Source organism: Beta vulgaris, chromosome 2, assembly GCF_026745355.1.
Source record: "Beta vulgaris subsp. vulgaris cultivar EL10 chromosome 2, EL10.2, whole genome shotgun sequence".
In the NCBI taxonomy this organism is placed as follows: Eukaryota; Viridiplantae; Streptophyta; class Magnoliopsida; order Caryophyllales; family Amaranthaceae; genus Beta; species Beta vulgaris.
Genome location: NC_079203.1, coordinates 24,211,700 through 24,227,721, shown reverse-complemented (window position 1 = coordinate 24,227,721; position 16,022 = coordinate 24,211,700). Strand labels below are relative to the sequence as shown.

The window sequence follows — 16,022 nt, the reverse complement described above, 5'->3', positions numbered from 1 at the left end:
AGCGGGCTTTTGCGGGCCAAAAAATAGACTAAAAAGTCGTTTTTGGCTTATCCAAAGCCCGCCCAAAGCAAAAAAAAAATACGGCCGGGCCGGGCCTGGCCCGCGGGTCGAAAAATTCAGCCCGAAACCCGCCCCAAAAACGGGCCGGACCGGGCCAAAATGATCACCTCTATCGATTCTCTCCCTTGACAAATTGATTATTCCCACCAACTTGTAAAAATTTCCCCTTATTACAAAAGAAAATTTAATCCAGCGACCATAGCACCCAACAAGAAAGAGAGCAAGAAAGATTGAGAGACGAGAGAGAGGCGTAGTCACGTAAATTAGCTTTATAGCAAGCAAGCTCCCAGTCTCGTCTTCTCACTCTGCCACTACCTTCACTTCTCCCTCCTTTGGAGTTACCATTATCCCCCAGAATTAGGGCCTTTTCATTTATCTCAAATATGGTCAGTACTTCTCTAAATTTAGATCTTTCTCCCCATTTATATTTTCCATTTTTAGTTAATGATCTAACTAGCAAAACTATATAAAATTTTAAAATTCAAGTGTTTCTTCTCATTTTCTCTTAGAAATCCAGGGTCTTTCTTGCTTTAATGTTTTTTTCCTTTTATGGGTATGCTTTTTTTTTTTTTTTTTGGTTTTATTTGGTATGAGATTATGCTAGTTGTTAAGTACCCTTTGTGATTCTACTCAAAAGAAAAAAGGTACCCTTTGTGATGCAATTTTTTTTTCTGTCAGTTTATTTTATATTTTAAATTTTTTTCTCTGCGTTTGGTGTTCCATTGGTTGGAAATTACATGGAATTTTGTGGGTGCTTCATTGATTAAATATTACATGATTTGTGGGTGTTCCATTGGCAGAACAAACTAGGAAGAGGACATCGTGACAAACTTCAGCAGTTTATGCAAATAACTGGTGTCAGGTAATGCTCTAGTGTAGGTCACTTTGCACGCCCTATGAGACGTCCCTGTGTTTGTGCTGATAATTTTGAAAATGGCTGAATAGTTGAGTGGTGTTTAGGATTATTATTGTGTGATTATGTAGTTTTATGTGGGTCTGAAATTTGAATATATGATGAGGTTTGGTAGATTATCGGATATAACTGGTCTTCTTGAGTATCGCTTTGTGAAATAGCGAAGGATTACCCAAATGTTTTTGACAAAGCTCTCAATTGAGGTAGGATAAGAGGGGTCAATGTACGATTTTCATGTGAGCTTCTAACTTCTACAATTGCAAAAAAGGATCCTTTTGCCTGAGTTATAATCTGACTATTGAATGTTTGGAAACTCCTTACCCCTGTCGTCCTCGGCTCCTCGGAATCGTAAAGAGAATATATTTTGATATAAACTTTTGATCTTTGGAACAAAGTGGCCTTGCCTCTACTTCACAACAAATAAGATGTACTTCACTTCCTTCGTTTTCTATATTTTTTACTTGAAACAATTCCCATTTTTGAAAATTTTAGAGTACATACAACAACTGAAGATATCCCATAGCAGGTAAAAGAGAGGCAAAATGAAGTTTCAGTGTTTTTCCCCCCTTTTGAGGTGCTTTTAGGGGATTGGGGTGATTGCTCATTGGGCTGTTGCAAAGATGTTTTTAGTATTCCACTTTGAAAGGAATTGCATGTTACAACATGATGTATTTTGGCATACGTTTTCTAGGAAATGATGCCACTGTGATTCTCCTACTTGTTTTTTTCTGTGGGAGGGGGAGGGGTTGGTAAATAAATGCCTTGAAAGCTAGAATAACTGAAAGGATATAGCTACAATCCTTCCACAATATTCAGTTGTGAAATAGAACTTCTTGAAAATGAATTGTGTCGTTTTAAAATTATAAATCCCTTATATAACATTTCAGAATTCAGGAAGGATGTATAGGCCCTATTTAGAGGTACAGGATTGGGTAAAATTGAGAAGTTTGGGCGCCATTTTAAAGGTATGACTAGACAAATCCTCTATTATGTGTGTTTAATAGATAGAAGATTGGAAGAGAGGATTGGTGCCAATACTCTAATTCTCAAAAAGCTCCCATAGCCATCTCTTTAAGATAAAAGGAGTGCAAAGTGATCATTTGGTTTTTTTTTTTTGTTATTCTAGAAGATAAATGTTCTAAATGCCTTCAAAGCTAGAAGAAATATTGATATCTTATGTCCTAAAGATGCCAAAAAAAAATTTACTGTTTGAATTTTACATGATCATTTGGTGTTTTTTTTTGTACGATGCTCTAAATTTATCAATGTTCCTTGAACCTTTTTCTTTTAAAAGGATAAAACATAAAAAAAGATCCCACTATGCATTGGTTTTATCAATATTTACCAGGATTCCGTTCATGTAGGATCAGGAAAGTCCAAAACCTTTTTGGTTTCAAAACAAATCGCTAATTCAGGAAGCAGTTTCTTCAGTATCGCTACTTGTGTTAGCAGTTTAGTCCGAATTCCCAAACCAAAGAAAAATTCAATTTTTAGTGCAAGATAAGGGTTTTCAAAACAGCCTATATCTAGACTAGTGATATGTATGTAAGTAAAGCAGCCTGTAGAAAACTTGAAGCAAGTCAGCATGTTAATATTCAAAACTGGAGAGCAGGGAAACAGGCAATGTTTCTTCATTTTGGACCATATTAAGAGGAAAATCTCAAAAAAGGAAAAGAGTAGTTGCTTTTATGGAGATTTTAGCCTAGGCTCTTGTGTAGTACAATGGATGGATTTTACCATCTCTTCACCAAATACTGATCCACAGAACTCTCATTTAATTTACTGTAATGATCATTGGTGATTATATGGGGAAATTTGCTAACTTAGCAGTTTTAGTTAGTGGTTTTCCCCATTAAACCACTACCTGAGCTGACAGTTTAGCCTAATGTGAAACAAAAACACATACATATCCTATGTAGATGGTATGTGGGTAAATAAGTTCCAATCCAATGCAAAGTGGAGACTTTTTTCCTAGCATATATCGAAGAATCACGTTCAGGTTTCTAAGGATTAATTATTACAATTTCATATTAAGTGGAATACGTTGCTAGATCATTTTGTTCTCCACGATTCAAGGGTTGTATGTATGATATTTTGCATTTAGATTTCATGAAAAAATTGACAATATTATCATTAGCTACATAAAATAGTGTCTACAGTTTATGTGTGTAAATTTTGTATCAAGTGGAGTATCAATATTTGTATGTATATTTCCAATTAATTAAACACACAATATAAATGTACAACATTAATAAAGGAAATTCCAATATAATAAATTGCTTGAATATCCTTAGTGGTCATTTTACACCGCCAAACTGGTATCAATATCTCTGAGGGGACGTTTGGTTCATATGATTCTAGTATGAGGTACGTGTTTAGAATGAGCAAAACCCATACCTAGTGTTTGTTTACAAAATTAATAAATTTAAAACCAATACCTCAAACCCATAAGGTATGGGGTTTAGAAACCCAACGGGGAGGTGGGTATGGCTCATACCAATACCTCAAGGTATCAAATAGAAGAAAAATAATGCATTCCCAAATAAAACCAAACATGTGGTATGAGGTATCAAGTTCGAAACCTATACCACCTTGGTTTCATTCCTGATTCCAAACCCATACCACTATATGAACCAAACGCCTCCTCAAGACACTTCCATACAAAGAGATGATAAGATTAGCTAGTCAAATCAAGCTATCGGTTACTCCCTAGTTGGCAAGCAACGCCTTAATGAATTTAGAGAACCTGTTTGAACAAGTAGAGAAACTTGAAATTTATGATTTTGGGGTTTTTAACACCATTCTTTAAGTTATTTACTCAAAGCTAAAGCTAAGATTAATTAGCTTATTAAATGTAGATTTTTGTGATAAAAAACTTTTTAGTACATGGTCGTATCCTCATGGGAAAAATTACATCTTTAGGGTTGAGATCCTCTCTTAGTTGAATGAATGAAGTTATGCAGTTTAGAAGGTTAAAGATTACATATTACATATGTAGCTTATAAAATTTGAAATTTTCATTGGTTTAAATTCCATAGCTACCAAATTTTTAAAACTATAAAGCTTTGAAAATCATGTCATTTATCCAGAATCTAAATTTGATGGAGCACTTAATTACTTGGTAAGTATTTATAGACAAAAAGTTAATATTGTCTATGTTGTGGATAATTGCCTCCTTTCGGGAGCCTGTTGGCACGCTCACAGATATCCTAGGTTTTAACCAACTTGCCTATTAGACAAATCCCTCAAGAAAATGACTAAAGCTTGAAATAAGATTTGTTTTATATCCAGCTGGCTTAAACTGCCTTTTGGTTTGTATTCTTCTGGTTATCTTGGTATGCTTTGTTCTAGCTAGCTGTCCATTTACTTGGATATACTTTTGGAAAATATTTTGTGTTGCATAGATGATTATTCTACAACAAGGTGATGTTAGATGTTAAGCCATATTTCTGGCATTGCTCTCTTCCAAAGTTTTTTCTGAATTAGTTGCTATACTGACAGAATGTTTGTGTGTGTGTGTGTGTTTAAATGTAGTGAAAAGGTTGCTCATCAAGCACTGAAGGCTGGTGATTGGCACCTAGAAGGAGCACTTGATGTATTCTACAGTCAGCCTCAGATCAAGTCATTTACTGATTCTAAGCATTTGGAGGAGCTTTTTAACCAATATAAAGGCATGGCATGTTTTTAGATTACTGATCATAATTTTTATCCATTTTTTTGTTTATCGTCTGTTCTGTGCAATTATTATACGATATCATTTTTTAATTTAAATTAACTTTTTTTTTGTTGCTTAAACAGTCTCTTTCATCTTCAGCACATGCTATGCTAAACTCATCAATTAGCTGCTTTTAACTGCCATAACGTGGCTGTCTTTTGCACACCGTATCTGTTTCATTCTTACCAGCAATGTTTTCTGACATGTATTACAGATCCTTATGGTGACATGATAATGGCTGACGGTATCACTAATCTCTGCAATGATATTAAGGTCTGTCTGTTTGGAACAAGTTATTTTGTCTGCTCAGTGGATCGTCCAAGATGCTGTTCAGAAAAAATTAGCTATTAGATGATATACTCGCTATTAGTTAGATATTAGTTGTCAAGATAACACTATTAAGAATTAGCATTCAATAAATTAGTTATTGGTAAGTAAAATTCTTAAAGTGAGTGCAAAAGCTGCCTCTACCTACAAGAACTATCTAATTTCAAACATCCAAAAAGCTGCCTCTACCTACAAAAGCTATATATTTAGCTTTTCCAAAAACTGTACCTCTGTTTTGTAAAGCTGTATGCAATCACTAGTTCACCAAACATGATTTAACACCTTGGGTAGAATTTTGAACGAGTAAAAGCTCTATAAGGTAACATTGAAAGTCTTATTCAAATTGTGCAAATACTGTGTTTCTGCTGCTCATTTCTTTAATTGGTTGTTCACTAGTGTAGATATAGGTTCTTATTATCCCTCTAAGTATCATATTTTTTAAAATTACCTGAATGATCCATTTAACTTTTTTGTAGGTTGATCCTCAAGATATTGTCATGGTATGTGGTAACTTTAAATATCTCTACTCAGTGTGTTTATCTTTTGTAAATGCTATGAATTTAGACATACTTTTGGGAAATATTTTGTCTTGGGAAATACTCATTTTTAGTAACTTTTCCCTCTTATGTCTAGAGGAACCCATGTTAGGTCTTGGGTGACACGCCCCTCCCCCCAAAGAAAAAATAGTTTTTTTTTTTTTCGTGTTTAAGATACTTAATACTCCCACCGTCCCATTTTAGTTGTCATACTTTGGGAATATATAAAAAAAGAGAACATCATTTATTGTTATGTTTTTCATTTTCTATATTACTTTTGACCAATAAAAATTAAGTATTCTTAACACTTATCAAGACACGTAGTTTTAGATGATAAGCTGTTTGGTTATCAATTGTTATTTTATTGTAAAGGTAGATGTGATAGGAGTTAGTAGCTAATAGGAGTAATATTATTTTATTTGGTGGAGAGAGTGTGGGCCAATGGTAAGAGTTAATAGATAGTAAGAGTTGTATTTTCTCCTTTTCTTTTTGGATGCAACAAATGTACTTTTTCACTATTCCCACTTTTCACTTTGACTAGGATTTGTGATTCACATAATGAAAAACATAGTCAAGTGGGATCTTGTTAGATTCGTCTCATGACATACTTTCATAATATGTAATTTTAGTAATTTTTAGATATGTGTAATTATAGATATTTGTGGTCAAAATAATGCCTAGGGATGCGTAAAAGTACATTTGTTGCATTTAAAAAGAAACGGAGGAAATGTTATTTTATTTGGAGGAGAGAGATTGTGGGCCAATGCTATGAGCTAGAAAGATTAAAATAATAGTGGGTCATATCCAAAAGCAGAAGTGTAAAGAGTATTATGGGAGTAATGAAAACATGACAACTATTTTGAGATTTCCTGACAAGGAAATTTTGTCAATCAAAATGGGTCGGAGGGAGTACTTAATAGCATGTAAATACTTCTGCACGCATAAATATCACATCATTTCCTTTCATGCATCTGGAAATTGATCCGCATTCGAACCTTGTAAGTTGCAAGAGCTTGATCTTTCATTTTCCTTTCTATTGTTCTTTTTTGTGTGTCTACCTATCTGCTGTTCTGATGTGTCAACCTATGAATCATGGGTACGGGTATGGGTACGGGACGGATTTGCCTGGGATTCGTACCCAAAACGAATCCAAAGGGGTGGGTACGTGGTTTAATTTTGGGGAATTGGGGATGCCTAAGGTGAATTTTGGGTACAGGTTGGGTACGTTTTTGAGAAGAAAACCACGTACCCAGCAACCTTTAATGAAATTTTAAAGGCCAAAATTCAGATTCTAGGGTTTTTGAGAATTCGCGATTCTGTCACCTGAACTGAGAAGGGTTGAAGTCACCATTCGTCTTCTGGCCGGCTCGCCAGAATTTGTCTAAATGAACCTAACAGAAAATCTGACTTGGAATCTAAATCCCTGAAGAAGTGCAGAGAAGTAGAACGTGGATAGAGTAAGAAGGAGCCAAAGAGAGGAGGGAGGGGGGGATCTCGTGGATAAAGGAAGAAGAAAAATATCCTCAAACCTCACGCTTCATTTAGTATACTCTATAAGTGTGTTTACACCTGTCTTCCATTTTTCCTTTTCTTCTTCTTTTTTTTTTTTAATACAGTTATCTACTTTAATGGTAGAGTTTAGATGACAAATTAATCTCTCTAGTCTCTAGTTTCTTTATTTAATTAAGGGTATAGTCATAAGTATGAAACATCATTCTTTTAATAATCTAATTTTATTTGTGATTGAAATAGTGTACTTTCCATTTAATTTATGGAAACAAAAATTAAATGCAATATTATTCGTTAAATTTATTATCTTTTTTTTTTCTATTTTTTATTTTTTTGCCGAATCCAAGCCGTACATTTTCAGAAATTTTAATTTTGCCGTTTTCTGTCCCCGTACCCGTATTCTTGTATCCATATAGGTGCTACTTAAGTGTCAGCTTCAAATCTTTGCAAGACCGATGCTAGCTTTGAATATCTATTTTTTGGCTGTTATTAGCAATACCATGTTCTTTTCGAATTTCTTCTTTTTTACTCTTCCACTTTTATTTTAATTTCTCATCTCTTGATTATTTTAATATTTATGGTCCTTTTTAAATTTTATATCCAACTCTATGTCTCTATCTCATGTGATTTTCATGGCTGTTTTAGATCTCTTTTGGTGTTTTGTTAATGGTGGACGAATTATCTATGGAACTAAGGAGATATTACTCTGAAGTCACACTTAAGAGTATGATCAAACAAGTCTCGATTGCTTGATTTAGGTTTACTACTCGGAAACCAATTGTTAGCTTGTACTCAACTGATGCAACATATGCAAATTCCTTAAATTTAAAATCTGATTTTATTAATGAATAACAAAGCCTTATATAGGCGTGTAAAATAAAACCCTAAACATACTGATATTAGGAAATTGAGACCAAGATAACAATGAAATAACAACTCCTAACCAAGTGGAACAAGCTGTAACTTGGGTGCTTACTAATACTAGCCCAATTAGACTCCTGATGCTTAAAGTAAGAAAACCTATTCCAAGTAGAATAGTAAAAACCTACAAGCAAAAGTCTCCAACTACTATTATTCTACTTCAGTTAGGAATCCTAATCCGATTTGGATTTCTAACTCAATTAGAATTATGAACAAACTAAACTATTATACTCCTAAGTCCTAACAATACTAGGAGTTCTAATCCTAATAGAATTAGGATTTCAGGAGTTCTAGTCCTAATAGAATTAGGATTTCAAGAGTCCTATTCCTCTATTAGAATTAAGAAACCAACACAAATCTTGCTAGAACTAGGATTTGTAGAAAATGACCATTTCTCATATGGATCACTATCTATCAATTTTTTTTTAGAACACATCTCTAACAACCACTTCTTTGTTTTATTTACTATTTGTGTACTAAGTTTCACAAGAATTTTGTACCTAACATGTTAAAGCAAATGGTATTATGTAAGATGTTAGATTTTTTAGTTGATATATATATTGAACTTTATACCAACTTCTAACCTTTAGCAGTCGATAATTAAAATTGATATTTTAACACTAACTTGTGAAGAGAAGCATTAAGGTCGGTGTTTAAAATGTGGACAGAGTACGATGTTTGATTTATTGAGAGCTTTTTTCTAATATTTGATGCTTATGATATGAACTTTGGGATATTTTTTTCTAGGTGATATAAGGTTGAATTTGTCATTATTAAGATTCAATTTCTCAATGTATTTGTTTGGTTTACTATCCAATTTTTGTATTAGGTTCATTATTTTACTTGTTGGTCTGTGTGTTGGTCAATTATTCTATTTGAGCCCCTCTAAATCTGAAGGACCAAGGGAAAACATGTCATTGAAGTTCCACACTAAATAAGATAGTAAATATCTTAAAACATTATCCAAATATTAGGAAACTAAGAACCCTTTGCAATATCAAGACCTACTCTGATTTTCACCTATTACTATGAAGGGAATGATGACATGGAGGACTATAGTCCCATGACCCTCTACCAAAAGACTTTGATAAATTGCTTTATGGTAAGGTGAGACATGAACATTAGCATCATCCCCTCTTTGAAAGATAATATTTTTCTTCAAACAATGGAAAGTGAAAGATCCAACATTGATCTCAAGTGGTAAGTGGCATAAAGAATTTGGAGGAGGATGAGGAGGCGAATACGTCATTGCACTCAATAGTAGAGAAATAATACAAGAATTATGTCCATTCTCCATAATAATAGCTTTGATCTCCCCCCCCCCCAAAAAAGAATAGCTTTAATCTTAAGGGAAGAATATCATGAGCTCACATTAAAGGCTTGTCTAAAAGGTCTAGATTGCTCATATAACATAAGGTGGAGAAGTTTAAACCACGCATAGGTTAAGACACTTCCACAAATTGGTAATGCAGGGATGCATGGGTATAGCTTTCACTTACTGATGACTCTACCAATCAGGGAACGTGTATTCATGGATCAATGTCAAAGGCACCAAATTCGAAGATGCACCAGTGAGCACCAGACCTTAATAGTCGAGCTTGTAGTTTCATGAAATAAGGAAATTCGGGATACACAAACTGGGTTCATAAAAGGACAAGTTTGAAAACTCGCCATATGCTCTTGATTAGCACCTTCATTTTTCGAGGCTCAACAAGAGGACACGTAGAACATTCACTTCATGCTCTTTTTCTGCTTTGCTTTCACCTTTATGGTTTGTTGTATCCTCTTTTCTGGATGTATAGCTTCCCTAAGATGACCAATCTCATATTCCATCTGCTCCTTTTTGGCAGTAAGAGTTTGGTGAAGGCACCTATCAGTTTTAGGTCTTTTCGAGTATCTTAAGTCTTCGAACTTGAAATCTAGGTGGAGGAAATGCCGTTAAACGCCTAGTCATTATCACGTGTTGGTTTAATTCATATAACCAATTGTAAAGATAAATTCATTCGGCCTTATGTTTCTCCACAAACATTACACGGCTAGTTTGCTCCTAGAATTCTATACTAGTTGCTTGACACTTGTGTCTAATTATGCATTGGTAATTATGGCTCTGAATTGGAAATATTATCTCTTTTTTCTTTGCTCACACGACACTACCAAACGATATTTGTGTCGCTTACAAAGGCCTTGGTCTTCAATTGATGTACAATCTACATCTTGCAACAATAGGAAATCAATTGAGGTGGGGTTCGAATTGATTAAATTTTCTCGAATCGATCAAGGGTTATATGATTAATTTAATGGTCTTATGAATTACAGTACTTGGTACAGTCAGTCAATTTTGACAGAGGTTGAACCATTGAAGACTAAAGTGCCTACTCGAGGTTATTGTTTAGGCGTTTATGTTAGGTTTTTGGTTCATGGGGTCCAATTTGATGCGATTGGTTGCAAGGTTTTGTTTGAATTTGAGTTTATGCTACTAGATATGAGTAGTGCATTTGGTGAAATATTTTCTTTGAGGGTTAGAAAAGCAAGCTTGGGTTCGGGATAATTTTGGAGATTTTGGTGAGATAGATGGGTCCGGTTGATCTTTGGAGAAGGTTGTTTGGTCCGTCCTCATGGCCACATTTTTGATAGAGCTTGTAGAATTGCGCACGAAAGTCTACTGATTCCTGTTAGAAGTTGTTAAAATTTGGCTGGCTGTAAGATAACATTGAAGTCCTATTCTGAAACCTCAATAAATATGACTCGGATAACATCAGGAAACAAAAACTACTCAGAATTATTAGAGCATACTCTAGTTATGTCTATTATAACTACTAAAGGTAGAATGTGATTTTGTAATTTTCTCTTCCCCCAGTTATACACCACAAAAGACTCCTGAATTTGGAATTCTATGATAAGGTAGGACTTAAACCCTATTACTAGGCTTTTCTTATTCTGTGTGTTGCTTTGTAACATTAAGATATAAGTCTTAGCCACCTTTTGCACTTGATGGCAACTAATTTTCACTTTGCGCTCTGGGATGTCTCTAGTTAACCTTTTGAAAGCGTACTAAGAAGTTGGAGATTAGGTAGATGGTAGTTGCCATTGGTAAACAACGTTGATACTTAACTTCTTACTTTTCCTTGAACTAAGATGTGTGTTTTTACCTTCAAGCTTTTGTATCCCTATCCCAAGATAGTTACCTTTCATGGATGGCTATGTTGATTTAAGATGGAAACTAAAATGAGTATTGAGAAGAGGTGTAATGTATCTATCTTGGATATAGAAAATGAAAATGTGAAGTGATGGCTATTGGTTTAAAAAAGAAAACAATTTTTTTGTAAGCTAAGGTAGTGTTATGTTCAAATTATTTCGACTAATTTTAGAAATTAAATGAGTTCAGATTAGTCCTACTCCCTCGTCCCATAATACTCTTGACACTTATCAAGGTACATAGTTTTAGATGATAAGTTGTTGCTTGGTTATCAGTTGTTATTTTATTGAAAATTGATGTGATAGGAGTTAGTAATTAGTAATAGTAGTATCATTTATTTTAATGAGAGAGAATGTGGGCCATGATTAGAGTTGGTAGGTAATAAGAGAGATATTAGTTTATTTAGAGGAGAGAGAGTGTGGGCCAATAGTTAAAAGGTAGAATGATTAAAATAATAGTGGGTCATATCCCAAAATAGAAGTGTGAAGAGTATTTTGGGACAGATAAAAAAGGAAAGTGTAAAGAGTATTATGGGACGGAGGGAGTAATATGCTCCAAAAAGTTCAATTCACAACTACAATATGTTCAGAGAAGTTTAGATAACCAATTTCAGTTGATTGAGAACACCCTACAAGTGAAATTATGTTATCTACAATGAGGCAAATAGATTCTAGACTACTGCTGTCCATTTCCAGAAAATTGATTATGAAGAGGAGGAGCCATTCACTTCTAGAAGATTGATTGTATGAAGCAACCGCAAGTATCAGAATATAGAAGATTTTTCTTTTTTTGGGGTGGGGTGGGGGGAACCCGAGGGGAAAGTACTGAAATCTGATGTAGTTGTTACTTTCATGAAGCTCATGTGCGATCCACGCAGTGTTTGGTGAAGACGTATTATGTTCCATTTGTCTATTGGATCTCTTTGGGTCTATTTTCAATGAAGTCAAAGATTCATTGTACTTTGGCATTTGAATTTAGTGGACCATATATATGACTTAGTAAAAAAATCCGTGTCTTTGTTGTTGCGAAGTAGCACATCTTGCTACAAATTGGATTAAAGGGTCAATTAAATAGCTTCTTTGTTATGGGAGGAGACTAGGGGTATGTTGCATGTATCCAACCTCAATCCCCCTTGTAGTGGAAGCTTTATTAGAGGTATCGTGTTGATGTATCTATATTGGATCTCTTTTGTTGTTTATGCAAAATTCTCAAGGGGTTCATCTTGGCCTCATAATCATTTGTCTTAAGTAAATTTTATAGTTGCCCTACAGTTGTCATTTCTGCAATTGACTTTTGACTATTTTCTTTTGATTCATGGTTGCTTCAGCTGGTTATCTCCTGGCATATGAAGGCTGCAACAATGTGTGAATATTCAAAACAAGAATTCATTGGTGGATTGCAAGCACTAGGGCAAGTGTTGGCTATTCTTTTTGATTTATCCATCATTTGATCCTCATGCCTCTTTAAATACGTGGTTTTCTAAGGCTCATTAGAAGTTCAATTTTTATTAGCAGGATTGATTCCCTGGAGAAGCTCAAGGAAAGGGTACCATACATGCGTTCTGAGCTGAAAGATGAACGTATAACACAAATTATCGCTGTTTTCTTTCTTTTCAGATAATTTTTTACTATTAGCAACTTTTGGAGATACATAAATTTCTTTTTTCTGCTGTTAAATGATTTATGCTTCTTTCTAATTGCCAGAAAAGTTTCGTGATATATACATCTTTGCGTTTGGGTGGGCTAAGGAGAAGGTAATTAAGTTACTGATCCATCTGATGTGGTTACATATATGGTCATACGGAGTCTGATGAGTCAAAAAACTGTCAGTACAGATATTTTTTTTGTGGATCAGTTTCTTCACAAATTTAGTTTCTATTGGCTTATTTTGATCATCAAGATTTCAAGCTGGCCTAATATAATTAGAAGCTTATCCTTTTTATGCTTTGAGTTGCTCTTTTTATGTTTATTGATTGAGCATCGTTTCATTCTTGCAATGTCAGGGTCAGAAGTCTTTGGCATTGGATACAGCAATTGGGATGTGGCAACTACTATTCGCTGAAAGGCCGTGGCCACTAATTGATAATTGGTGTCAGTTTTTGCAGGTAATATATGTTAAGAAATGCAATTTCTCTTGTTCAATTTGTCCTGAAATGATATTGTGGTCCAGTTAATAGATGTTAAAGCATGTAGATTCTAGATCATTGTAGGGGCTTGGCAAGAAAGTTTGCATAGTTGTGTTCTTGTAATCTCAGTTCAGACTTCTTTTCTGGTTCAAAGGTTTATATACTAAATTGTTTTGCAATTTCACATTTTTCTGTTACCTGACCACAGAAGTGCTATTTATTCATCTTTAATTGAAGAATATTCTCTAACTGTCTTAAGTCTTGTTTGATTCTGTCTCTGATCCTAGGACCGGCATAATAAGGCTATTTCGAGAGACACCTGGGCTCAACTACTGGAGTTTGTGAGAGTAAGAAATAGCTTTTGTTTTGCTCCTTTTGCCTCTTTATTCTGATCATTGATTGTACTGCCGCAATTGTGTGGAGCTGTTTTTTCGGGAAATTTGGTCTAACATAATAATTTAGTGTGTGTTTGTATGGTGTTTCATTTTTTAAAAATTACTGTTCTGTGAACCTGGTGTACAATATATTTATTGTCAGACCAATTCACTTTAAGCCAATATGGCTCACTTTTCGGTCGAATTGGGTCATAATTCAAGTCAAGAGGGGGTCACTTTAAAACAAAGGGTAACTTTTAACCCTAAATGGGTAACTTGTCACTCTTATGTAAGTGCCCATTTAGGACAAAAAGTTACTGCATACCCATCTCAGAAAAGAATTTGTGATTTCAGAATTGTGCTATCTTCTACTTTTACTGTCTATCAAGCAGAGGAAGTCTAATACAATAGGGCCCTGAGAGCTCAAGCTGTATTTTCGAACACGTACACTACCAGTGATTATATTGTCATTGCACTTCTAGGGGAAATGTTTTGTGTAAGCACTATCATTGATCGCTTGATATTATAGATTATTTTGGCAACTTATTTTTGCAATTAGAGAGAATTTGAGTTGTACAGCATTAGAACTTGAAACCTCTTACCACCTACCTCAACGACCTTAAAATCAAGCACTAGACAATCAAAGCATCAACATTTTAACACCCCTGCTTTCTAGGAAGGGTGAAGCACTGAAATTCTCATTTGCCTGCAATTCGGAAACAGAAATAATAGTAAAAGTTTCCGAATCGATCCGGAGGCTCTATAGGCAGTTTCTAAAGACAATTTTATCGCTAAAAGCAGCAGCACCAATTAAGATTTGCCCTGTAAATATTCTGCTGTGGTTTTCAAAGATTATATTGGCAACTTGCAGCTGTGAGATGGGGATTGTATAAGAAATAGAAATGGTCACCAGAAAAGAAACATTTTTGTTGCTTGTTTCCCTTTTCTTTAAGAAAGATTGTAGTTAAAAAACTGAAGCTTCACATATACTCTAAGCTCCACAATATTCTTGAAGAGTACCCTTTCTATTGGATCAGAGCTTTGCGAATGTGAATTTGCTTCCTTTGTGAATGAGTAAGGTTGATAAGCTTGTTCATGTTCACGCTTTTTGTTTTGCAGACAGTAGATCCACAGCTGTCTAATTACGATGCCGAAGGTGCTTGGCCGTATCTCATTGATGAATTTGTTGAATATTTATACGAGAATGGTGTCCTCCAAAGAAGTTAATGATGGCAAAAAGATGACCATAGGTCAATTGGACAGATTCTATTGGGGAAGTTTACGTTGTTTCTCAGAATTATTTGAACAATTGAACCCTGTTGCTCCATTCTACTCTTAGCAGTATTCAACTGGGGTGGAAATAGCACATCGGAAGAACGAGCATTTTGTACGTCTGAAAGTGCGTTGTCCTCTCGTATTGTTCATATGGTGTCTGTATCCTGTACCTGAATAAATAATTGGGCTTCTCAGGAGATTCACTGTTGTTAAATCTATTCATATTTGGGACTTTTGGGTCAACATGTGCTGTCGTGTTTCGAGAAATTAAATGTGCTGTCATGTTTCTGTAACTGAATCCAGTAAGAGTTCCTCTCCTGCATCTCAGGCTGTGGGAGCATTATTTTCGTACTTTTTTTAGGAGTGTTTTGTGGCAAATTTAGAAGGGTGCTATAGGATGCATCTTCAGCCATTTGTTTAGTCAAAAACACATTTTTTGAAGTTGATTGCAAGGCAATGCTGATTAAGCATAATATTTGCAATTGATTACTCCCTTTTTGGTTTTCTGAAAACATTGTTTGACTTTAATATTTTCACCAACCTAATCTATAAATTGAATAACCATATCTTACCTAATTTGACTGTTCATAATTCCCCTAATTAATTACTCCCTTTTTGGTTTTCTGAAAACATTGTTTGACTTTGTCTAAACGATCTTTTGAGGAACTTATTTTTGTTTTTGAAGTGGTTTCTCCCTATGATTGACAAAAGTTTGTGACTGAACACGTGTTTAGATTTTAGCTCATTTATATGCCACCACTTGTATTAGAGGGTTTCACTAAAGAGACATTCGTGTTGGTTTCGATTAGCTGACTTTATTGCCACTGCATTTGAATAAAAACTATGTGACGTGAGAGGACTTTAACTAATCCTCAATGAGGAATAAGGTCAACATGAATTATGTTTACATGATTGTCTGTTATGGCTATTGGACTTCTTACTGTGACTAATATGAGGATGGTTAAACTTCGTTCCTAAATTATTTAAAATCGTCTCAAGTTTATTTTTATAAACCATTTTACCTTTTCTCTTTTCCACACCATCCACCACCACCTACCATCACCTACATCC

General features: G+C 34.7%; 1 protein-coding gene across 2 annotated transcripts; it reads left to right on the top strand.

Annotated features, from left to right (window-relative positions):
• The first annotated feature begins 249 nt into the window (after nt 1-249).
• LOC104906365 (uncharacterized) lies at nt 250-15,424 on the top strand. 2 transcript variants are annotated; one of them, XM_010695107.4, is made up of 11 exons: nt 251-446; nt 861-922; nt 4,508-4,644; nt 4,903-4,961; nt 5,492-5,515; nt 12,505-12,587; nt 12,692-12,756; nt 12,881-12,930; nt 13,180-13,281; nt 13,590-13,649; nt 14,796-15,424. In XM_010695107.4, exons 1-11 carry the CDS (start codon nt 444-446, stop codon nt 14,901-14,903), a joined length of 753 nt encoding a protein of 250 aa, XP_010693409.1. In that variant the 5' UTR covers nt 251-443; the 3' UTR covers nt 14,904-15,424. The 2 variants fall into 2 exon arrangements, with proteins under 2 accessions (XP_048494851.1, XP_010693409.1); XM_048638894.2 differs by lacking the exon at nt 13,590-13,649 and having other exon boundaries at nt 250-446.
• Nucleotides 15,425-16,022: the final 598 nt, after the last annotated feature.